Source organism: Schistocerca americana, chromosome 11 (genome assembly GCF_021461395.2).
Source record: "Schistocerca americana isolate TAMUIC-IGC-003095 chromosome 11, iqSchAmer2.1, whole genome shotgun sequence".
Taxonomy (NCBI): Eukaryota; Metazoa; Arthropoda; class Insecta; order Orthoptera; family Acrididae; genus Schistocerca; species Schistocerca americana.
The window spans coordinates 112,289,847-112,315,609 of record NC_060129.1 but is presented as its reverse complement, the minus strand read 5'-3'; the positions used below and the strand labels follow the sequence as shown (position 1 = coordinate 112,315,609).

Genomic DNA, 25,763 nt, shown 5'->3' with positions numbered 1-25,763 from the left:
CAGACGTCCGTGGGAGCACCAGTGAAGGGCCAAAACCTCAGGAGCAGCACGAGGCGGGCGCAGACTGCGAACGGGATGCCCGACACGGGACGGCCTCAGACAGCTGCCACAGATAGCAACTGAGTCGGGCGCGGACGTCCGAGGGAGCACCGGGGAAGAGACGACACATTACAAGCAGCGCCAGGCAGGCGCGGACGGCAGAGAGAGCACCCAGTGCCCTCTGGGCATAAATACTGGACAAGATCCTCCAATACGGCAGTCTCAGGTAGCACTTGAAGAAGGCAACGAGTCACGTGGCCAAAATATTGTGCCAGAGCGTCACAAACATCCGGCATCCACATGTCAAGATGTTGCCGGGAAAGCCTGAAGTGTTACAAGCCCATATATGTTCAAACAATGTTTGTCAGTTTAACCTCACTTTGAAGCAGATGCTACTCGTGTTCGTTTGTATTTTGAAAGTAGTGAGAACGACCACAAATTCAAACAATACAGTCCTTGCATTGACTTTGGCACTGTGTTTATAGAAGAAGAAGAAGAAGAAGAAGAAGAAGAGGATGATGATGATAATGAAAATGAAAATGAGACTCTGGTTCAGAGAATGCCTCAAAGTGGGAGATTCACCCATGAAAGTATTCTAAAGGAAATACTACTCTCAGAATCTGACGATTACATCAACTCACTTCGAATGGACAATGAAGCTTTTTAAAACTTGCCTCTCAAGCTCGCTCTTATCTAGCCACGGATGTGCCAAACAAGCCTGTCCACGTACTAGGTGAGCTTGCCAATTTAATCTTACTTTCGAAGCAAACAACGTTCGTGAATATTGTATTTTGGCACTAGTGAAAATGGCTACAAACCCAGATAATGCAATTCTAACATTTCATCCAGCACTGTGTTGAAAGAAAAAGATAACACTATGCTTGTCCAGGGAATAGCTTAAAATGAAAAATATACAACTGGAAACCTGTTAATGGGAATGTTTCACTCAGAATCTAACGGTTACATTAGCTTTCTGCAGATGAACATTGAAACGTTTAATAACTTGTTTATCATTACTTCACCCTGACAGTGAAAAAGAAGACACACAAGTAAACGAAAATGTATTTTCTCCTACTTGGTCCTTTAATGAAAAGTCGTTAAAATACCGCAACCTGGAAACCTATAACCCACACTGTCCACAGAAGAACCGGATAACTTCAATTTCTTTATTTCATCCCACTCCACTTGCCTATGTCACCGTATGCATAAAATATTCAATTTGTTCATAACCCTTCATGCCTAATCTTTGGCTATGAAAGATTTGGTATACCTCTACCACTTTGGTAATTGTTAGTGCTATTTTGTTTTTATACTCTATCATGGTTTTCACAGTAGTGGAAACTCATGATACTGTGAGATAAATCGTAATAAACCAATTTTTCAATAAACATTTGCTGCGAAATGTTGACACAAACGTCATCTGACATCTCGTCAAACTTTCTGTCGATCAGAATTTCTCCCAACACGTCAAACAGGATCTATGCTTGACAAACACATCAAACTGCACCATACATGTCAAATATTTGGCAAGCATGGTTAGGTTTGTCAAAATGTTTGAACATTTACTGGCACCTATAATGGGCTGTCATTCCTTCACAGACATTAAGACACCTCGCTGAAAGTGGTCCCAGCAGAGTTCAAGCTATCATACGAGTGGAGGGTGGACTTACCCCATTTTAATGTTCACTAACGAGTGTCCAGATACTACTGCTCAGACAGTGCATAACCACAGAACATTTTTCACTTATGCTTATTGAGGATGGCATTAATTACACATCACATGTCCAAAAATGATCATTTGCATTGAAATTGCGGGATCAAAATCATACCGACAGAGTTACAACATGTTTCCAGGGCAAAACACAAAGACTGACTGAAGTGGCTTGTTCTCCCATATATATAATCGCAGAAGTCAACCCAAAAATGCTCCCCAGAAATAAATTGATACTCATACATGGTGTATCTCTGATGTCACAACACCAACAACAAAAATATTGGAATGTAGTGTAAAGAAACATGAAAAAGGGAGTACATGCACACTTCAAGTAATACACACAGTTATTTTCAACTGTTACATATTTAAAGTTATGAAAACACAAACATATTCAATATTTGCAAAGTATAACAACTGGTTCTATGCATAGTTACAAATAAGTATAAATATGTGAACATATAGTTTGAGGAACATGAGCAGAAAACAGTTAACAGTATTTCACCTTTACAAACTGCCCATTGGCTTCTGTCTCTGGTTGTTCGGCCAACCTTTGTTTGATGATTTTTCTCATGTTTCGCCAGCATGAGGGCTGGCATTGTCAAAACTTCACCATCCATTCCTGGTGGTGGACAATGCAGGCAAAATGACAGAAGAATTATCAAAAAAACATCGGCTGAAGAACCTGAGACAGAAGCCAATAGGCAGTTTGTCAACAAGTGGCCTAAATTTTGTATTTCATCTTTAAATAAAAGAAAATGAATAACAATTACCATTGGTTATAACCTCCAAGGTATGTAAGACCACTAGTGCTGCAATATATTATGCCATACATCATATTTATAAAACATATTAGGTAACATTCAAAATTGCTCAGCAAACTGTACCCACAATATGCTGCATACAGATGCCTGGAAACTGTCTATGTCACCAAAAAACATAGTGTTTCGATAAAGATTTGACATATAACCATTGTTCCAAACCAGAATACTGAAAAAGTACTTAAAAGCTGTCAATCATTGTGTTCTCAAAATAATATGAATAAATGAGAGTCAGTTTATGAACTCACCACAGTTTGTTCTATCGCCAGTGGATCGCTATGGTTACTCCAGTCCTCTGATGAAGAATTTTCCTGTAAAAGAATCGATGGAAGTTATGGGCTTATGAGCTGAAAAACATTACACTCCTCATATTGCAGGTGTGTGGTTGGTAGGAATATACAGAGGCTCAAAATAGGGGAAACCAACCAGAAGACAATACTGTGGAAAGAGAAGAGGAGTAAATGGAGATGAAATAGGAGACATGATACTGCCTGATCAATCTGACAGAGCTCTGAAAGATATAAGCCAAAACAAGGCCGCTGGAGTAGGTAACATACTATCTGCATTACTGAGGCCCTTGGGAGACCAAGCCATGACAAAGCTAGTCCACCTTAACTGTAATATATAACAGACAGGTGAAAAGCCTGCATACTTCAAAAACAATCATCCCATTCCAAAGTAAACTGGCACTGACAGGTGTGAATATTACTCAGCCATCAATTTAACAAGTAATGGTTGCAAAATACAGACATGAATTACATAAAGAAGACTGCAAAAAGACCAGCTCGAGTACTGAACAAACGTAGAAACATGCAAGACAATACTGACACTAGAACTTATCTTAAAAGTTCCACTGTCCAGTCACAATAATGTGACAATCTGTCAAAGGCCTGAAGAACCACCTTTCACAGGGCAGATCTCAGCGAAGTATGCAGGAAGAGAGTTAATGAGGTTCTGGATGGTATCAAACTCCAGTGCCACAGACAGCTGTGCTAGGTTTCTCGGTTGAGGGTCCGCAGCGTGAACAGCCCGATCGAGTGGTCCGACAGATTTCGACAGATTCTCGATTGGATTTAAATCTGTTGAGTCCGGTGGCCAGGGGAGTACAGTAACCTCATCCCGGTGTTCTCTGAACTACGCGCATACACTGCGAGCCGTGTAGCACGTCGCACCGTTCTGCGGTAGATGCCACCGAGCCGAAGAAAAACAAACTGCGTGTAGGGACGGACAGGGCCCCTAAGGATTGATGCATAATTTTGTCGATCCACTGTGCTTTCCAGAACGACGATATCACGGAGATAATGTCCCGAAAACATTACCCAGACAATAACGCTCCCCCCTACGGCGCAGGGTGTTTGCTTTGAGACGTTTCGTGCCACATGCAGCAACGGTCAATTATCAGATCGAGCGTAAAACACATTTCGTCCGAAAAGGCCGCCTGTCGCCACTCGGTGGACATCGAGTTGCAGAATGTATGTGCAAATTCCAGCCTTCGTCGCCAATGAGCAGCAATCGATACGGGTGCACGTACCGGGCGTCTGCTACGCGACAACTTTTGCCGACCAGTCATTGAGGAGACACCGTCGGTACCCCTCGGTGCACCTGCGCGGTCAGTTGTTCAATAGTTGCACGTCTATTCGACTCTACAAGTCTCCGCAGCTGTCGTTCAGCCCGGTCATCTGTGGCCCGTGGTGCAACACGACAGCCCTCGGTCAGGTTTCAGATATTGCCATTTGCCACGAATGGTATACTTCGACAGTGGCGGCACACGAACAGTTTACAGACTAAACCGTGTTGAAAATGCTTCTACTCTTGGCCCGAATGTGAGTGATGGAGCAGGTCGAGGCAACACGTCAATACACTGTAGAGGATGTCGGGCTACAACAGCCGTATGTGTGCGAGTGTTATCCTGTTGGAAAACACCCACCGGAATACTGTCCTATAAATGGCAGCACAACAGGTCGAATTACCAGACCGATATACAAATTTGCGGTTGGAGTGTGTGGGATAACCGTGAGTGTGCTCGCGATGACGTACGAAATCACACACCGAACCGTAACTCCAGTTCTAGGTCCAGTGCGTGTAGCACATAGATTGGTTGCAGGCCCTCAACTGCCTCCTCATAACCACCATATTGCTGTCATCGCCACAGAGACAGAACCAGCTTTCATCTGGAAACACAAAAGTCCATTTCTGCATTACAATAACGATTGCACTGTTTTCCTGGTACCCCCGAAAAGCCCTACATACCCTCCACTGCTAGTGCTGCCGTCTGCTGCCTGTGAGTGGTTATGGCATGTTGGCATCAAATGTAGGTGGCAGTCAAATTAATGTGAATGGACTGTGTACAATGAAGAAAGGCAAACCTATGCATACAGCAATTGCACACTTAGTTTTTGAAAATGCTGATTGGAACAACCTTTTGAAATTATGAAGGGAGCAGGGGTAAAATACAACTTGTACATAAACCAGACTTCAGTTATAAGAGTGCAAAGTTCAGAGAGGAGAAATAAAAATTTTAAGCTTTGTCAATGACATTTTAATTCTGTTAGAGACGGCAGGGGACTAGAAAGAGCAGCTGAATGGAATGGATAGTGCCTTAAGAAGAGGTTATAAGATGAATAGCAACATCAGTAAAGTAAGGGCTAAGAAATATAGTCGAATAAGTGATTGGTTGATAGGACAAATCCTGAGGTATCAAAAAATTGACAGTTTGGTAATATAGGGAAGTGTGTGGGATAGAAATTGTATAGGGAGACCAGGCCTTTGGCACACATCAAAATTTGATCCAATTTAGAAAATTATTATGGTGTTTATAAATCTCAACAGCCGCTCTACGAACGCAAGCACGAAATGCGATGTTTTCGATATGGCACTTGCCTCACTGAATTTTATTTCACGACCACCCTTTCAGTAAACTTGTTCAGCTACAGTTGATTTACCCGTATGTCCCAGGAGGCAATTCTTGTGTTCAACCAGATGGGTGTTAACATTTCTTTCGTGGTACCAACATAAACCAGTCCACATCTACAAGGACTTTTATATACACCCACTGTAGCCAAAGCAAGTCTTACACCTTTTGCCAATCATAACATTATCTTATCTTCCTGGTGGGTCTATAGATAGTTTCCAAGCCATACTTGTTAAACACTTTCCCAATGCAATGTGTAATCTTACTAATGAATAGTAGGAAAACTTTCCCTTGTGTGGCCACTGTTCCTCACTGATCCTGATTCTCTCCCCAGGGTGAAGTGCTTGATCTACCTCCTTGTTAAAATAACCATTTTTCTTGAATTAGATAGCTTCATTCACTGGAATCATAATAAATAATGATACAACATCAAAACTAACAAGGATATCGTCCGAGCCTATGTGAACAGCAATACTTTTCGAACACATACAGCTGGATTATTCAGACATGGTCTCATCGCAACCTATTTTTAATACAATAACGATTTTTAGGAACAGATGGATGGGGTAGCTATGGGCAGTCCTCTCAGTCCGGCTGTGTCCAATTTGTTTATGGAGACCTTTGAGAAATCGATCAGCCAGGTGGTACCGTTGTGTCGAGATACTTTCATGGTATGGACACACAGTGCCGAGGAGATGGATGCCTTCCTGATAAATCTCAACAATATAAATACGAAATGCACGACAGCATACAAAAGCAGACTTACCAGGCCACCGCGTCCAATCTTGGTACTGCAGACCCCTCCAAAATACAACTTCACAGCACACCACTTACCACTCACTATTATCCTGGTCTTGTATGTATTAATCAGCTACTCTGACAAGGCCACAACTTCCTGAAAGGAGGTCCATTCTGTTAGAGATTTTGCCCACCACACCTAAAATAGGTTTCTCATCACGCTCTCAATCTCTGCAATACCCTTGTTAGACCCCATGATCCTTCTGCATGCATCTCCCTACCCTATGGCTCCTACCCCTGTCGCTGTCTCCACTGTAAGACTTGCCCTACATACCCTCCTACCACCATCTATATCAACAACATATACAATCAAGGGAGAGCCACATGTGAAACAACACATCATATAGGCTATTATATACCGGCTGTTATGTAAACATTGTTCGCCCTTTTACATGGACGTGACTACCACTAAGTTATCAGTTAGGATGAACGTGAATAGTCAGACGGTGAATATTGGTGACACACAACATCCTGTTGCAGAGCAAGCTCTACAACATAACTGACATGACCTCGGGGCCTCTTTCACTGCCTGTGCCATGTGGATTTTTTCTCCAGACACCAGTTTCTCCCTTCACTCTCCAAGCCAACCAACCAACAATAATAGTTTCTTAGAACTTTGCAGATGGGAACTAATGCTACACCGTGTCCTCTGTTCTCGCCACCAAACTGGCCTTAATTTACATCAATTTCTTCTGTCTCAGCATTTCTCCACAGTAACTACTCCTTTCTTCACTCCATTTTAATTTTCTACATCTTTCATTTTCTGACCTGTCTATTTTTTGCCATCCCTCTCCCTTCCCTGCTACGTACAATGCACTTAGCTTTCCACTCTTAATAACTTGTCCAGTAATCTCCATCTTGTATATTATCCGATCTTCCACCTTTAAGCTCTCAGGTTTTCAAATCTAGCCCAGTGCAGTTCCCAACAATTAGTCTATCCTTCTCATCCCAACTGGCAAGTTTCCCCTCAGCGGCAGTTCTGGGTGACTTTTCCAAAATCTACCCGTTTTTTCTAAGCGTCTGCAGTCCTTTTCCTTCACTCCTTTCTTCTCTTTCAATCCTTCTGCCTGAAGAAGAAAGAGGACACTGGCTCCGAAAGCTTGCATAAGTATAATCTCCTCTTACGTGTGCGTTCTCCTGCGGGTGCAAGGTGAATTGACTTTTTTTATCTATCCAATTACATTATATTACCAAAAATTGATTATTTTTGTTGTTGTAAACAGATGGTAATGGTTTCGTACAATTCTGTTCTGAGCAGTAAAAATTTAAATACAAGTAAGTGACCCTCATTTTTTTAGTAAGCCTCTCAATGTTCGAAAGAGTTAAGGTGCATTTACACCTGTGCTCCTCACACCTAGTTGCTGTGCGACCACACTCACTGCCCACGCAGTAAGAGTCACGCGTGTAGGTGCGTGCCTTTTTTTCAACACATCTACATCTACATTTACGCTCAGCAAGCAACCGTGAAGTGTATGGCAGAGCGCATGTCCTATTGTACCAGTAGTAGGGTTTCTTCCCATTCCAATCTGTGGTGTGCATACTGTAAGACCTTCGGTACACACACCATCAGATCATTTGACTTGTCGCTCTAACGAAGTAGGCGAGTGTCAGCAATATGTCTCGTGGTCTTATCGTGGCGTGTTTATCTTCTGCCGTTAGGTCAGACGATAGAAATGCCACTTGCATGCTTAGAGTAGCAGATTGACGGTGACCAACTTTAAACAGAACTTGATTAATTTTCACACACGTTTATTAAAATAATAACAATCATAAACCTTACTTAACTTGATTCAGGATGCTATTTACAATTGACAATCTGAAGTTCCTTTGGTCTTGGTACGTTAATCTTATTCTCACATAACTCTGATACTTGACAAAGTGTCTATACATTTATCTTCATGGCTATGTACAGGAATACGATAATCTTATTAGGTGCAGACTGAAACTTGACAATAGACTAATGCAGACTGGTACAGACTGGTGCAGACAAATGCAGACTGACTAAGCGGAGGTCTGTACACTCGTTATAATACCTCGCGCGTTAATGTGTGATCCGCGAGGAGAATAGGTTCTACGTTAGCAGCAATCTCATTGGCTGCGTTACATATTAATACACGGATCGGCGGAAGCAGAACTTGGTCCGTCTCTAAGACAGCGCCATCTCGTAGTGCGGAGACAGACGAGCGCTGCGCCTGCGTTGTTGTGCTTAGCGGGGCGTGCTCTAGTGGGAAAGTTGTGTACGCGCTGACTATGCTGAACTATGTACACAACACAATCACTTGTGGACAATGGAGCACAGGGAAAATGATTGTTTGAATGCCTCTGCCTGTGCTGTAATTATTCTTATCTCACCCTCACGATCTTTACATGAGCGATACAGTGGCGGTTATAGTAAATTCCTAGAGTAATCATTTAAAGCCAGTCCTTGAAAGTTTGTCAGTAGACTTTCTTGGGATAGTTTACGTCTATCTTCAGGTCTTACAGTTCAATTCCTTCAGTACCTCTGTGACACTCTTCCACGGATCAAACATAACTGTGACCATTCATGCTGCCCTTCTCTGAATACATTCAACATCCTCTATTAGTTCTATCTGGTATGTGTCCCACACACTTGAGCAATTGTCTACAAGTGGTTACACAAGTGATTTGTAAGCAATCTCCTTTGTAAATGGATTGCATTTCCCCAGTCTTCTGCGAATAAACTGAAGTCTGCCATCTGTTTGGTCATTCCATTTCATATCCCTCAGGGCACATGCTTTCCAGGACAACTGGGAAATTCGGGATAATACCGGAAAAAAACCAGTAATTTTTTATAATTCCAGAAATTTTTCATTGTCTTAGCTTTGAGTTAAATTTTTATAATTTTGATGGTAAGAACTGACACAACTAACAAATAATTTTACTTTAGCCCACTACTGTAGACTAATACTGCAGCAATAAAACACGAATGAGAGAAAACCAATGTAAAATGTAAGTTGCTAAGAAAACATGCCATTTACAACAACAACAAAACACAGTGCATACATAAGCATTTGCCGACAGCAAAATGAGTCAAAGGCTTTATGAGAAAGACTGTGTGTTACCTAGTAACTAGACCACGAATTTTTAGGTCGTAAAAAAGTGTGTTTCAGGCACCTAAAATAGGCTCCTTCAGTAGTTCATTTAGGCTATATAAAACCTAAAATAGGCTCTAATAAAAATGATGTAGAGAAAATAAAAATAAATTAAAATACACAGTGTTGACAGTACGAACATCTTATTAGTCATTAAAACAAGGAGAATGAATATTTACACAGTTACAGAGCACAGCAATCTACAACATTAATGTTGACCATAACTCCAAATATTTTTGAGTTCCTGCAAGATAAAGATCTCCGTAAAAAAGATGTGGGAATTGTTTAATTAATACATTCGTAGTTTCACATATTCTGACCATAGTTGGCTTCACAATAAATAACCAAAATCTTTCCTAGGTTTTCTAGTGAAGAACTATGGCGCTTGTCAGTACTGATTTGTTTTCGCTGGGAAAAAGTGAACGATAACCCGTTTTTTCTTTTTTTTTTTGTTTTTGTTTTTTTTGTTTCTTTTTTTACTGCGGTGCGTGGGAGTGGTAGGGAAAGTACCGTACTCGTTGCTGGACATACGGCACCTGACAGATGGCCGCCCCTTCTGAACAAGCGAATGGAATCTACTGGTGCTTCAGATCAAAACAGCTCACTACTGGCAAATTATTTTTCAAACCGGAAAATTCATGTATAATACCTTTCACGAAACACAGTAGTTTGATAGGATTGCCTGTAGACAGCAGCGAGAAAATGTGCGAAGGGCAATAATTTAGCTATAGAGGGCGTCTACGATTAACATTGTGATTTTTTAATCCGTGCTCAGCTTAAGGTCTATGAAACCGTTTCTTTGCGAAAATACACAGCTGGCCAGAATACTACGAACGAAACATTTTCAAATATAGCATTTAGTACTCCCACGTTCGATTCTAATGTGTAACTCAAATCTTTGACCGGTTCCCATTCGCTCACCGAAGTTAAACACTGTCGCGCTCGGCGCGTACTTGGACGGATGACCATTCAACCGTGCCGAGTGCTGTTGGTAGTAAGGCAAGCAAAGGAATTGTAAACAGTCTCTAACGACCTTCGCCTTCGACGAGACGTAAAGCCCTAAGTTTACTTCCTTTTTTTAATGTTTGAAAACACAAGAACTCTATGTCAGATTAAAGAAATAGGTATTTTTTAGGCTTTTGATGCCGAAATAGGCAAAATTAGGCGTCAACGACGAAATACCCCATTTTAGGTCCTATAGAACTAACGGTACTCAGTTTAGTTAGTCATGAAGCGCATAAGTACCAACTTATATGCAAATTGGAGCTTAGGAAAAAAATAGGTTTTAACCTAAAGATCCGTGATCTATTTTTTACATATGAATAATAGAACAGCTATAAAGAGTATTTGGTATTAACAAGGATAGCGATATAAAAAAATAAAAAAAGACCGAAGTGTTAGCAGAATACGAAGCATGAGCGTGTATCAACTAGCCACCTTGCTGCACGCTGGGCAGAAAATATTTTTTTTCCATCTGTCGTATAGTGTGGAAAAACTTGGAGCCACTGTCTTATATGATGAAAAAGGCACTTTTTAGGATATTAAAGCCGAAATAGGCAAATATAGGCACTAACGTCGAAATAGGTTTTTTTAGGTCCTATAGAATTAACGCTATTAAGTGTAAATAGTCATGAAACACATAAGTAGAAATTTTTATGCAAACAGGAACTCAGGAGCAAAATAGGTTTTTACCTAAAATCCGCAGTCTATTAATAAGAACTGCGTTCAATGAGCGTGGCATTGCAACTGTTTTTCTTAAAGGTCTTGGGAACATATTGCAAATGGTGGTTTGAGAGGTGTTATATTCAAAGTAAATTTCCTTTTATACAAGATCAATCGTGTTAACCACAATCTTTTCCCCTTTGGGTATTTGCTCTGCTTAACAGTTATGTTGCTATTGGCTGACTGCATCACGTGTCATATGTTCTGAACGTCTGCTTTCATTTGTTCACAAGATTATGTGACATGGGCTATCAGTGGCTGACGAAAGCACATTGCAATCTCGATTTGCAGGCTTCGGAAACTAATGTGTTATATTTCGTGGAATTCAAAAAAATGGTTCAAATGGCTCTGAGCACTATGGGACTCAACTGCTGCGGTCATTAGTCCCCTAGAACTTAGAACTAGTTAAACCCAACTAACCTAAGGACATCACAAACATCGATGCCCGAGGCAGGATTCGAACCTGCGACCGTAGCGGTCTTGCGGTTCCAGACTGCAGCGCCTTTAACCGCACGGCCACTTCGGCCGGCCGTGGAATTCATATTTATACTTTTGTGATATGAAAATGTGCAGTGTACGCACTGCTACACATCAAAGATGTTTCCAAAACGCATAACTTTTTTGCTGGGTTTCGTTTCCTGAAGTGCCAGGCAAAATATAATGTCACTTAACACAAAGAAAGTATATTTTCACCCAAGAAAATATGTATTTTTGCCCAGAAAAAAGTATTTTTATCCGGGAAAAATCCAAGAATTTTTTTCCTTGTCTGCCTACACATTCCATCCCTAAAAGATGTTGCAGGCAGGTATTTGTATGACTTGGCCAATTCCAATAGTGACTCATTGATATTATAGCCATACAATAATATGTTATTTTGTTTTGTGAAGTGCAAAATTTTACATTTCTGAACATACAGAGCAAGTTGTCAATATCTGCACAAAATTGAAATCTTATCAAGATCTCACTGTATATATATGCAGCTTCCTTCATTATGGGTAACTGCAAAAATTGCTATTTTAATGTTAATATTGTCTGCAAGAAAAGAAGGAAAAGCTGGAAAGTGGAAGGAGTATATAGAGGGTCTATACAAGGGTGATGTACTTGAGGGCAATGTTATGGAAATGGATAAGGACATAGGTAAAAATGAAATGGGAGATATGAAACTGCATGAAGAATTTGACATAAAACTGAAAGACCTAAGTCAAAATAAGGCTCCGGGAGTAGACAACATTCCATTAGAACTACTGATAGTCTTGGGAGAGCCAGCCAAGGCAAACCTCTACCACCTGGCGAGCAAGATGTATGACACAGGCAACATACCTTCAGACTTGAAGAAGAATATGTTGTTGTTGTGGTCTTCAGTCCAGAGACTGGTTTGATGCATCTCTCCATGCTACTCTATCCTGTGCAAGCTTCTTCATCTCCCAGTACCTACTGCAGCCTATGTCCTTCTGAACCCGTTTAGTGTATTCATCTCTTGGTCTCCCTATACGATTTTTACCCTCCACGCTGCCCTCCAGTACTAAATTGGTGATCCCTTGACGGCTCAGAACGTGCCCTACCAACCGATCCCTTCTTCTAGTCAAGTTGTGCCACAAATTTCTCTTCTCCCCAATCCTATTCAAAACCTCCTCATTAGTTACGTGATCTACCCACCTAATCTTCAACATTCTTCTGTAGCAACACATTTCGAAAGCTTCTATTCTCTTCTTGTCTAAACTATTTATCGTCCACGTTTCACTTCCATACATGGCTACACTCCATACAAATACTTTCAGAAACGACTTCCTGACACTTAAATCTATACTCGATGTTAACAAATTTCTCTTCTTCAGAAACGCTTTCCTTGCCATTGCCAGTCTACATTTTATATCTTCTCTACTTCGACCATCATCAGTTATTTTGCTCCCCAAATAGCAAAATTCCTTCACTACTTTAAGTGTCTCATTTCCTAATCTAATTCCCTCAGCATCACCCGATTTAATTCGACTACATTCCATTATCCTCTTTTTGCTTTTGTTGATGTTCATCTTATACCCTCGTTTCAAGACACTGTCCATTCCGTTCAACTGCTCTTCCAGGTCTTTAGCTGTCTCAGACAGAATTACAATGTCATCGGTGAACCTCGAAGTTTTTATTTCTTCTCCATGGATTTTAATTCCTACTCAGAATTTTTCTTTTGTTTTGTTTACTGATTGCTCAATAAAGAGATTGAATAACATTGGGGATAGGCTACAACCCTGCCTCAATCCCTTCCCAACAACTGCTTCCCTTTCATGCTCCTCAACTCATAACTGCCATCTGGTTTCTGTACAAATTTAAATAGCCTTTCGCTCCCTGTATTTTACCCCTGCCACCTTTAGAATTTGAAAGAGAGTTTTCCAGTCAACTTTGTCAAAAGTTTTTTCTAAGTCTACAAATGTTAGAAATGTAGGTTTGCCTTTCCTTACTCTTTCTTCTAAGATAAGTCGTAAGGTCAGTATTGCCTCACGTGTTCCAACATTTCTATGGAATCCAAACTGATCTTCCCCGAGGTCGGCTTCTACCAGTTTTTCCAATCGTCTGTAAAGAATTCGGGTTAGTAGTTTGCAGCTGTGACTTATTAAACTTATAGTTCTGTAATTTTCACATCTGTGAACACCCGCTTTCTTCGGGATTGGAATTATTATATTCTTCTTGAAGTCTGAGGGCATTTCGCCTGTCTCATACCTCTTGCTCAACAGATGGTAGAGTTTTGTCAGGGCTGGCTCTCCCAAGGCTTTCAGTAGTACTAATGGAAAGTTGTCTAATACCGGGGCCTTATTTCGACTTAGGTCTTTTAGTGCTCTGTCTAACTCTTCACGCAGTATCCTATCTCCTATTTCATCTTCATCTACATTCTCTTCCATTTCTGTAATATTGTTCTCAAGAACATCGCCCTTGTATAGACCCTCTATATACTCCTTCCACTTTTCTGCTTTCCCTTCTTTGCTGAGAACTGGGTTTCCATCTGAGCTCTTGATATTCATACAAGTGGTTCTCTTTTCTCCAAAGGTCTCTTGAATTTTCCTGTAGGCAGTATCTATCTTACCCCTAGTGAGATAAGCCTCTACACCCTTACATTTCTCCTCTTAGCTATTTGTCCCCTTAGCTATTTTGCACTTCCTGTTGATCACATTTTTGAGACGTTTGTATTCCTTTTTGCCTGCTTCATTTACTGCATTTTTATATTTTCTCCTTTCGTCAATTAAATTCAATATCTCTTCTGTTACCCAAGGATTTCTACTAGCCCTTGTCTCTTTACCTACTTGATCCTCTGCTGCCTTCACTATTTCATCTCTCAAAGCTACCCACTCTTCTTCTACTGTATTTCTTTCCCCCATTCTTGTCAATCGTTCCCTTATGCTCTCCCTGCAACTCTCTACAACCTCTGGTTCTTTCAGTTTATCCAGGTCCCATCTTCTCAAATTGGCACCTTTTTGCAGTTTCTTTAGTTTTAATCTACAGTTCAGAACCAATAGATTGTGGTCAGAGTCCACATCTGCCCCTGGAAATGTCTCACAATTTAAAAACTGGTTGCTAAATTTCTGCCTGACCATTATATAATCTATTTGAAACCTGTCAATATCTCCAAGCTTCTTCCATGCATACAACCTTCTTTTATGGTTCTTGAACCAAGTGTTAGCTATGATTAAGTTATGCTTTGTGCAAAATTCTACCAGGTGGCTTCCTCTTTCACCCGTCACCCCCATTCCATATTCAACTACTATGTTTCCAAGAAGAATATAATAATTCTAATCCTAAAGAAAGCAGGTGTTGACAGGTGTGAAAATTACTGAACTATCAGTGGCCGCAAAATACTAACACAAAGCCTTTACAGACGAATGGAAAAACTGGTAGAAGCCAACCTCGGGGAAGATTAGTTTGGATTCCGTAGAAATGTTGGAACACGTGAGGCAATACTGACCCTACGATTTATCTTACAAGATAGGTTACGAAAAGGCAAATCTACGTTTCTAGCACTTGTAAGCTTAGAGAAAGATTTTGACAATGAAATGACAATTAAATCAAGACCCTAAGCTGTCGACAGGCATTGATACATATCAACAACATTCTAAAAGAGCTGCATCGTCACCGATGGTATCTGTTCTTTCGGACATGTCCGAAAGAACAGATACCATCTTCATATAGCTTTTGACAATGTTGACTGGAATACTCTCTTTCAAATTCTGAGGATGACAGGGGTAAAATACAGGGAGCGAAAGGCTATTTACAATTTGTACAGAAACCAGATGGCTATTATAAGAGTTGAGGGGAATGAAAGGGAAGAAGTGGTTGGGAAGGGAATGAGACAGGGTTGTAGCCTATCCCCAATGTTATTCAATCTGTGTATTGAGCAAGAAGTAAAGGAAACAAAAGAAAAATCTGGAGAAGGATTTAAAATCTATGGCGAAGAAATAAAAACTTTGATGTTTGCCCATGACATTGTAATTCTATTAGAGACAGTAAAGGACCTGGAGGAGCAGTTGAACGGAATGGACAGTGTCTTGAAAGGAGGATATAAGATGAACATCAACAAAAGTAAAACGAGGATAATGGAATGTTGTCTAATTAAATCAGGCGATACTGAGGGAATTAGATTAGGTAATGAAACGCTTGAAGTAGTAAATGAGTTTTGCTATTTGGGGAGTAAAATAACCGATGATGGTCGAAGTAGAGAGGATATAAAATGTAGACTGGCGATGGCAAGGGAATCATTTCTGAAGACAAGAAATTTGTTAACATTGAGAATAGATTTAAAGTGTCAGGAAGTCGTTTCTGAAAGTATTTATATGGAATGTAGCCGTGTATGGAAGTGAAACATGGACGATAAATAGTTTGGACAAGAAGAGAATAGAAGCTTTCGAAATGTGGTGCTACAGAAGAATGCTGAAGATGAGATGGGTAGATCACATAACAAATGAGAAGGTATTGAATAGAATTGGAGAGAAGAGAAATTTGTGGCACAACTTGACTAGAAGAAGAGATCGGTTGGTAGGACATGTTCTGAGGCATCAAGGGATCACTAATTTAGTATTGGAGGGAAGCGTGGAGGGTAAAAATGCTAGAGGGAGACCAGAGATGAATACACTAAGCAGATTCAGAAGGATGTAGATTATAGTAGTTGTGTGGCTGCTGAATGACAAATTTTCAGAAAGCCACTGAATGTGGAAACTCATATGTTGAGCTTATGTTCTTGTGTATGTTTCCCTACACAACTTCCTTCGAGGAAATGTAGCTTTATCACATCTTCACTGCCCTACTGCATAGTGAAAATAGAAAAGAAAGAGTAATATCAAGAAAATGGAGGGCAGATATTGTGTGTAAGTTGGTACATTCTGGTCTTTAAAGAACTACTTCCCAGAAAAATAACTTTATGTCTGGTGACAGATATGTCACCTTGTAAGACAAAATTTACATAACCTTACTCGTAAATAACACTAGCTTTTACTCATTGTAGTACTGTGTTGAGTAATTTACATTTTATAATGAGAATAAGTAAGTGTATTTAAATAAAGTTGCATTGCTCCAATTAGTATTTTTCTTTTGAGTAAAGTTTCTACACCCCAATCACAAGATTTGATATACAAACTCTAAAAACTCTTAAATTCTTTGTAGACCTTGGTTATTATGGGTATTTAATACACAAGTAAATTGCAATGTACACAGATATGTACAGTCATATCCACACGGTACATATTTGTTAGAAACAGCACACATACAATTCATTATGTTCTGTTTTCATATGCGGCAAAATTAATGAACTACAATAAAGAAATGCACAATAATCCTCTACAAATTTGTCATTAGATCACACAAAAGCATGCAAAAAATTAAAATGTTTCAACAGTCAGTGGCAGTAAAACAAATCAATAAATGAACAGAAACGTAGACTGGTGCATCACTGTTGCACGTCCCTTTGCAAGGGACTCTTTCATCTTCGTACAATGGCCATACACATCTAGTGCACGCAAAAAGTTGCACAGATGTACAGGCACCTTTACGGAGACTCCGGACTTCTCCATGAAATATTACACAATTTCAATGCAAGTGACTTCGTTTCACTTGTTTGTCATTTGAATAATATAAACCATGAAAGAAAGGCTAAAGAACAATTTTTATAGGAGCACTGCAAAGACTTGAATGAAGTGATAGAGGTATGGAAACTGAAATATATTCATAACTCAATTAAACAGTTTTTTGGAAATAGAAAAATGAGATGCAGTGGTGTCCAAAATGAAGATGGAATGGTTTTTTACAAAGAGAAAGATGTAGCAGAAATGTGGAGAAAATATCTCGAAAAGCTGTACATAGGAAATAAGGAAGATCTAGAGCTGGAAAACACAGAAAAAGGTGATCCGGAAGATGAGTGACTATATCTTATAGATTGAGTTGATCTTTGCGGTCAAGCTGAATCCTGGGAAAGCCACTGGTGGCGTCGATACGCCAACAGAACTGATCAAAGCTGCTGGATGACAGGTACACGATGGACTGTCACATCTCGTATAAGTTTTATAGTGAACATGTGCCTAACTCCACAATATTTTTCAGTTGGTGTTTTACAATGTTCATACATTAAAAAAATATATATCACTTAAATAACCACTCAGGAAGACAAGACCAAACATTCTAGAATTTTTTTTATTTGACTGAGTATTGTTTAGTTTTGCAAATACAGCGAAGAGGTGAGAAATGAGTTCTATGACAATGGCTCATGAATGGATGACAAGATTCCTAAATCCATGATAGCGGTATCCTAATTCTATGAATGGTGTCCTAGCTATGTGAGACCAAAAGCAATAAACATAAAATACAGAAAACCACGACTTGCTAACATTACACACTGTGGTGCACTACTCTGTGTCAATATTGATAACATATTAATATCATGAAAAAGGCCAAATGGCAAAATCTACGGAAATTTATTTTGACTAAAGCAATATGTATCTTACTAAAAAAGAAAAAAGAAAAATATGCACAAAAAGTAAAAAACCAGACAAGTAAATCAATTAGAAAACCTAATACAAAAAAAAACCAGATGTCTTTCTGTTCTCACAAAATCATTGATCTGCACACACCGAACAACATACACTACTGGCCATTAAAATTGCTACACCACGAAGATGACATGCTACAGATGCGAAATTTAACCGACAGGAAGAAGATGCTGTGATATGCAAATGATTAGCTTTTCAGAGCATTCACACAAGGTTCACACCGATGACAACACCTACAACGTGCTGACATGAGGAAAGTTTCCAACCAATTTCTCATACACAAATGCCAGTTGACCAGCGTTGCCTGGTGAAACATTGTTGTGATGCCTCGTCTCAGGAGGAGAAATGCGCACCATCACGTTTCTAACTTTGATAAAGGTCGGATTGTAGCCTATTGGGATTGTGGTTTATCGTATCGTGACATTGCTGCTCGCATTGGTCGAGATCCAATGACTGTTAGCAAAATATGGAATCGGTGGGTTCACGAGGGTAATATGGAACGCCGTGCTGGATCCCAATGGCCTCGTATCACTAGCAGTCGAGATGACAGGCATCTTATCCGCATGGCTGTAACGGATTGTGCAGCCACGTCTCAATCCCTGAGTCAACAGATGGGGACGTTTGCAAGACAACAACCATCTGCACGAACAGTTCGATGACATTTGCAGCAGCATGGACTATCAGCTCAGAGACCACCGTTGCGGTTACCCTTGACGCTGCATCACAGACAGGAGCACCTGCAATGGTGTACTCGACGACAAATCTGGGTACACAAATGGCAAAACGTCATTTTTTCGGATGAATCCAGGTTCTGTTTACAGCATCGTGATGGTCGCATCCATGTTTGGTGCTATCGCAGTGAACGCACATTGGAAGCGTGTATTCGTCATCACCATACTGGCTTATCACCCGGTGAGATGGTATGGGGTGCCATTGGTTACACGTCTCGGTCACCTCTTGTTTGCATTGACGGCACTCTGAACAGTGGACGTTACATTTCAGATGTGTTACGACCCGTGGCTCTAGCCTTCATTCGATCCCTGTGAAACCCTACATTTCAGCAGGATAGTGCATGTTGCAGGTCCTGTTCTGGATACAGAAAATGTTCGACTGCTGCCCTGGCCAGCACATTCTCCAGATCTCTCACCAACTGAAAACGTCTGGTCAATGGTGGCCGAGCAACTGGCTCGTCACAATACACCAGTCACTACTCCAGTTATCAATGGAGAGACGTCTACAGACGTTAAAGTAACCTCTGGCGTGCCACAGGAGAGTGTTATGGGACCATTGCTTTTCACAATATATATAAATGATCTAGTAGATAGTGTCGGAAGTTCCGTGCGGCTTTTCGCGGATGATGCTGTAGTATACAGAGAAGTTGCAGCATTAGAAAATTGTAGAGAAATGCAGGTAGATCTGCAGCGGATAGGCACTTGGCGCAGGGAGTGGCAACTGAACCTTAACAGAGACAAATGTAATGTATTGCGAATACATAGAAAGAAGGATCCTTTATTGTACGATTATATGATAGCGGAACAAACACTGGTAGCAGTTACTTCTGTAAAATATCTGGGAGTATGCGTGCGGAACGATTTGAGGTGGAATGATCATATAAAATTAATTGTTGGTAAGGTGGGTACCAGGTTGAGATTCGTTGGGAGAGTCCTTAGAAAATGTAGTCCATCAACAAAGGAAGTGGCTTACAACACACTCATTCGACCTATACTCGAGTACTGCTCATCAGTGTGGGATCCGTACCAGATCGGGTTGACGGAGGAGATAGAGAAGGTCCAAAGAAGAGCGGCACGTTTCGTCACAGGGCTATTTGGTAACCGTGATAGCGTTACAGAGATGTTTAGCAGACTCAAGTGGCAGACTCTGCAAGAGAGGCGCTCTGCATCGCGGTGTAGCTTGCTCGCCAGGTTTCTAGAGGGTGCGTTTCTGGATGAGGTATCGAATATATTGCTTCCCCCTACTTATACCTCCCGAGGAGATCGCGAATGTAAAATTAGAGAGATTCGAGCGCGCACGGAGGCTTTCAGACAGTCGTTCTTCCCGCGAACCATACGCGACTGGAACAGAAAAGGGAGGTAATGACAGTGGCACGTAAAGTGCCCTCCGCCACACACCATTGGGTGGCTTGCGGAGTGTAGATGTAGATGTAGATGTAGATGTAGGTTTACTTGACAATATTCTCCACCATTTTAGCACCATAATAATTAATGAACAATGTTGGAAAAGACAGATTGCTACTACCTTGAAGATGACACATTAAGTTGTAGACAGGCACAAATAAACGACACTTACACACAAGCTTTTGCCAGAAAAAGAAAGAGAAACACACACAATACATTCATAAAAGCAAGCACACCTCACACACAGATGACTGCCTACTCTGGCAGCTCGAGCCAGTGTCTTTTAATTGTGCCCGTCTGCAACTTGACACGTCATCTTTACGATAAGTAGTAATCTATCTTTCCCTATACTGTTGATATTCCTATCTGGAGTTTGCACTATTTAATAATTGATGAAAATTGTAAGTTTACTTGCCTATACACTTCACAGAGTGTATATGTATGTGTAGCATCACTTTATGAACTACAGTAGAGCGTCGATTATCCGAAGTAATTGGGGGACATGGGTTTTCGGAAAACTGGTTTGTTCGGATAATCGAACTGTACATGTTTATTTGCCAAAAAGAAGTACTGTACAGTTAATTTATTCATAGAAACAGGCATCTCTTTTAGTATTACAAAGTAACATACAAAGGCAACTTCAGAAGGAATATGTAGTATGTAGCACAGTTTATTAAACAAACATATATACATACTGTATTACATATGCATTTTGCATGAACAATACACATAGTATACAAAAAAACGTTTAAAAATATCCTTTATTTTGGTCTGTCTAAGCAAGCCTACATGCATACGAGCAGCTAAGTCACGTCCTTTTTTCATTACAGATATCTGAAACTGGTAACTTTCATCTTGGGCTTCAAACCATTGCAAGGCAGTATCTAAACAAGTGAACGCCTCAGAAGCTGTCGGTATACTTCATCTTCACTTTCTGGAGCACTGATGAGATGCTGGCGGCGTCATCTTTATCAGTGGCAATGTTTACAATCTCACTGTCTTGCACGATTTGGTGTCCTGGATATGCATAATCGATGTTCATCCATTCGTGAACATCATCTTCATCACATTCGTGGCACTCTATTTCTTTTAGCATACCAAGAATTTTGGACATATCATTCTGTTCGTCATATTCAATCACACCTTGTGAATTTTCTTCTGTGTCCAAAATTTTTTTCCAGGCTTTCTTCAAATTCTCTTCCTTTACACTATTCCATGCTGCGCTGATCATGTAGGACGCGTCTTTCAAGTCAATATTCTTAGGATTTCTTAAGAGACTCTTCTCCATCCTCTTCTCTTTCTAACAATAACTTACGCAAAAATTCTTTCCTGTCATATCATTTGAAAGTCTCAATAACGCCTTGATCCATGGGCTGTAATAAGGAGGTTACGTTAGGTGGAAGAAATATTACCTTTACGAACTAGTCTTTTTCGTTTAAAATATCACATGACGGATGGGTTGGCGCATTGTGAAGGAGAAGTAGTGTTTTCTCCCTCTTCCCATTCTTTAGCTGATGAGCTCTTACAGAGGGTACGAAAACATCCAGAAACCACTTCATAAAAATCGCACTATCCATCCAGGCAGTGAGGGGGATGACGGACGGTAGAGTGGGAGAGTAACAGGTGCGCGAGCGAGTACACAGTTCGGTTAAGCGGTCGTTCGGTTGACCGACGTTCGGATAATCGATGCTCTACTGTATTTTATTTAATCACTTTTTTTGTCTACATTTACATGGCAACCCTGGTACTGCACAAAATCGAAAATAAAGCACAATACGGGATAGCAGACAGCAGTAAGCACGAGATTATTATAAAAATAACGTGCATCGATTCCCTGTATATTTATCGAGTATAACATTTTTACACTGATGTTTACTTCTCAGTTCATTATTTCTTCAGCAGTGCTCTCAAAGCAAAGAAATTCCTGAGCATTTCACTAACTTTCACTGCACAACACGTGCTGAAGTCATCTCGTCAGAAACTTCAACTGACGGAGCCTAGCACGGAGGAGGGCTGCTGTACAAAGATCACGGGTGTTGTTGTGGTCTTCAGTCCTGAGACTGGTTTGATGTAGATCTCCTTGCTACCCTATCCTGTGCAAGCTTCTTCATCTCCCAGTACTTACTGCAGCCTACATCCTTCTGAATCTGCTTAGTGTATTCATCTCTTGGTCTCCCTCTACAATTTTTACCCTCCACGCTGCCCTCCAGTACTACCGTATTTACTCGAGTCTAAGCCGCACTCAAATCTAAGCCGCACCTGAAAAATGAGACTCGAAATCAAGGAAAAAAAATTTCCCGAATCTAAGCCGCACCTGAAATTTGAGACTCGAAATTCAAGGGGAGAGAAAAGTTTTAGGCAGCATCTCCAAATCGAAACAAAGTTGGTCCACTGTAATATGAGACAATTTAGGTCGAATGAATGACAATACAGCTACAGTAGTTTGGTTCGAGTCGTAAGCTTAGCAGTTAAGCTTTACCAGGTAGCCATTGCTATGCGTCAGGCGCTCCGTCCGTGTTTATACGGGTACCCTTCCTTTTTCACGTGCTTTGTCTGGTTTGAATTGATAGCTTATTTTTCTTTGATCTGATAAGCGCAGTTTTCTTTGTTATAGGTGTTTACGTCACTCTACGCTGAATATGCATTACTGTACTGTGTCATGCATTGTTTGTCGTACTCTGATACTGCGTATTTACGGCCTGTCACCGATCGTGGAATGGCTTGCTTTTGAGCGCGCTACCGCCGCTTACAAATAAAAAAAAGAAAAAGAGAGAGAGAGAGGAATCGTCTCACTAGTGAAACAATGGCAAGAGACTGCTACTTGTTGTTACTTACACTGCTGCTTTCTTTGATAATGATTAGCAAGAACCAAATAATAGACTGCGTATGATTGAAAATGTTCTGAACGAGAGTTTAGCGAAAATTTTTCTCCGTTTGAAAATCTTTGCAGGCGCCTCTTTAGTACATTACATTCTGCACAGAATTTAGAGTCATCTTAGATTTAAAAATCTAGGCAATTGCCTCGCTTCATTTCTGACCGTATCACTGTTTAGCATAAGAATAATACGAATATACACATGACATGATATGTATATTCTTCCGCGTTTGCTGTTGTCTCACTCTAGTTTTGTGGTTTATTACGCAGCCATGATTTAAATGAGATAGTAGCAAACACGAAACAATACATGGCAAAATGTTTATATTCGTATTATTCTTATGGTGACGAGAATACTGCATGTGATTCACAATTTATAAAAGTTCGTATTAGCAACCATCTCTTCTCACAGATAGGAAAAAATTCAGAACTTAGAGTTGTCCATATTGACAAACATCCTAAACATTCTTGCCAGTCGGGTTTTCGTAGTACATTGAAATGCTGCTACATTCGAAGATGAACAATACGGAATTAGTATTTACTTCGTTGGATAATGTATGAAAATGCAGTGGTCGAAACTCGGCGCGGAGAAAAAAAGCTTATCTTCCACCTCTTTTTTTTTTTTTTTTAATTTATTTACTGACGCAGAGGTTTTGGCGCCAGTATTTATCTTTGTGCCTACAAACAGCACCCAACAAAGCATGCCTGTGTAGCGCTACATATATTCGACGGCAGAACTAAGTTGTGGCGGCACCCACCGACATTTTTAAGAACTTCCGCTTGCTTTGCACTCGATTCTAAGCCGCAGGCGGTTTTTTGGATTACAAAAACCGGAAAAAAAGTGCGGCTTAGATTCGAGTAAATAGGGTAAATTGGTGATCCCTTGATGCCTCAGAACATGCCCTACCAACCGATCCCTTCTTCTAGTCAAGTTGTGCCACAAACTCCTCTTCTCCCCAATTCTATTCAATACCTCCTCATTAGTTACGTGATCTACCCATCTAATCTTCAGCATTCTTCTGTAGCACCACATTTCGAAAGCTTCTATTCTCTTCTTGTCCAAACTGTTTATCGTCCATGTTTCACTTCCATACATGGCTACACTCCATACAAACACTTTCAGAAACGACTTCCTGACACTTTAAATCTATACTCGATGTTAACAAATTTCTCTTCTTCAGTAACGCTTTCCTTGCCATTGCCAGTCTACATTTTATATCTTCTCTACTTCGACCATCATCAGTTATTTTGCTCCCCAAATAGCAAAACTCCTTTACTACTTTAAGTGTCTCATTTCCTAATCTAATTCCCTCAGCATCACTCGACTTCATTCGACTACATTCCATTATCCTCGTTTTGCTTTCGTTGATGTTCATCTTATATCCTCCTTTCAAGACACTGTCCATTCCGTTCAACTACTCTTCCAAGTCCTTTGCTGTCTCTGACAGAATTACAATGTCATTGGAGTAGACTGGTGACAGGTTCTTGAAATGCTGAGAGAGCGAGCGAGCGAGAGAGAGAGAGAGAGAGAGAGAGAGAGAGAGAGAGAGAGAGAGGCATAAAGTGTAAGGACAGAAGACTAGTGCAGAGACTGTATAAAGTTGTGGCTGTGATAAGATGAGGAGAACATCAAGAAGCAGCTACTATTAAACTATCTCGTGTCTTGTTCCATGGATACATTCAGAGGGCAACAGATGAAGTTAGGGAGAAACTAGGAATTACAGGAGCAATTAAAATTTACAGTAAGAAAATAGACACGGTGAGATTTGCTGGTGGTATTGCAGTTTTAAGTGAGGATGTGGTAATACTGAGGGGGTCAGCAAAAGAAAGTGTGAACCCTCAAATTAGTAAGGATTTGTCTTAGCATACAATCAGACAAGTTTTCTAGTGCACCCTACCGCAGTAAAAAATAAATCACTACGTACTGCTAAAAGACATTGTCCACTACATCAACTGCTTGGTCTTATTTTATATTTCTGTCATCTTCCAATTTAATCGAACAACGTGCAATAACTCAAATTACGCTACCATGAGTTAGCACTTTCTTCCACCAATCCCTTCAATTAGAAGTGATGCTGGCCCAGATCGAACCACACTCAGTTTTTCTTATAACGTGGAAAATACTGAAGCTAAAAAAAAATCTTTGTGGCGAGTAAATAAAATACCAATGCTTAAAGCTCAGTGAGCAACCGGAAACCGTCAAATCCTTCACCTACCGATGTAGTAAAATTACATCAAATGGAAGATTAAAGAAGAATATTGCAAGCCAAATCTACCACACAAAAACTGACTTTAAAAAGAGAAGAAACTTTCTAATACTGTCCATTTTAAGGACCAAAGGTAGCTGTTTTTTAAGGTATCCTTTATACATATTTTAGCATACAACCACCAATTTTAGGAATATAATCTACAGAAACATTTTTTCGCAGTCAAGCTACCGTCATCTGGCTTCAAAATTAATCCTACATAAAATGTACTTCCAAAGCACTGAAGGTCAAAATAGAAAAACAAATAAAATTACTCAGATTTGAAGTCCTCGTCTTGCTTGAAAAATAGTAGCATCAGATTCCCTGCTACCTTATCCATGTTATGGCACATCCTTCAAAGTGCTGCTTCTTTAAG

The 25,763-nt window shown here is 40.3% G+C and overlaps 1 protein-coding gene across 2 annotated transcripts in view; it reads right to left on the bottom strand.

The window, feature by feature from the left end:
* The window catches only part of LOC124553975, a 186,533-nt gene that overhangs the window by 89,117 nt on the left and 71,653 nt on the right, over positions 1 to 25,763 (bottom strand). For both annotated transcript variants that reach the window (XM_047127999.1, XM_047128000.1), the window contains exon 7: positions 2,820 to 2,882. In XM_047127999.1, the coding sequence (XP_046983955.1) occupies positions 2,820 to 2,882 (63 nt within the window). The remainder of the gene's footprint in view (positions 1 to 2,819; positions 2,883 to 25,763) is intronic.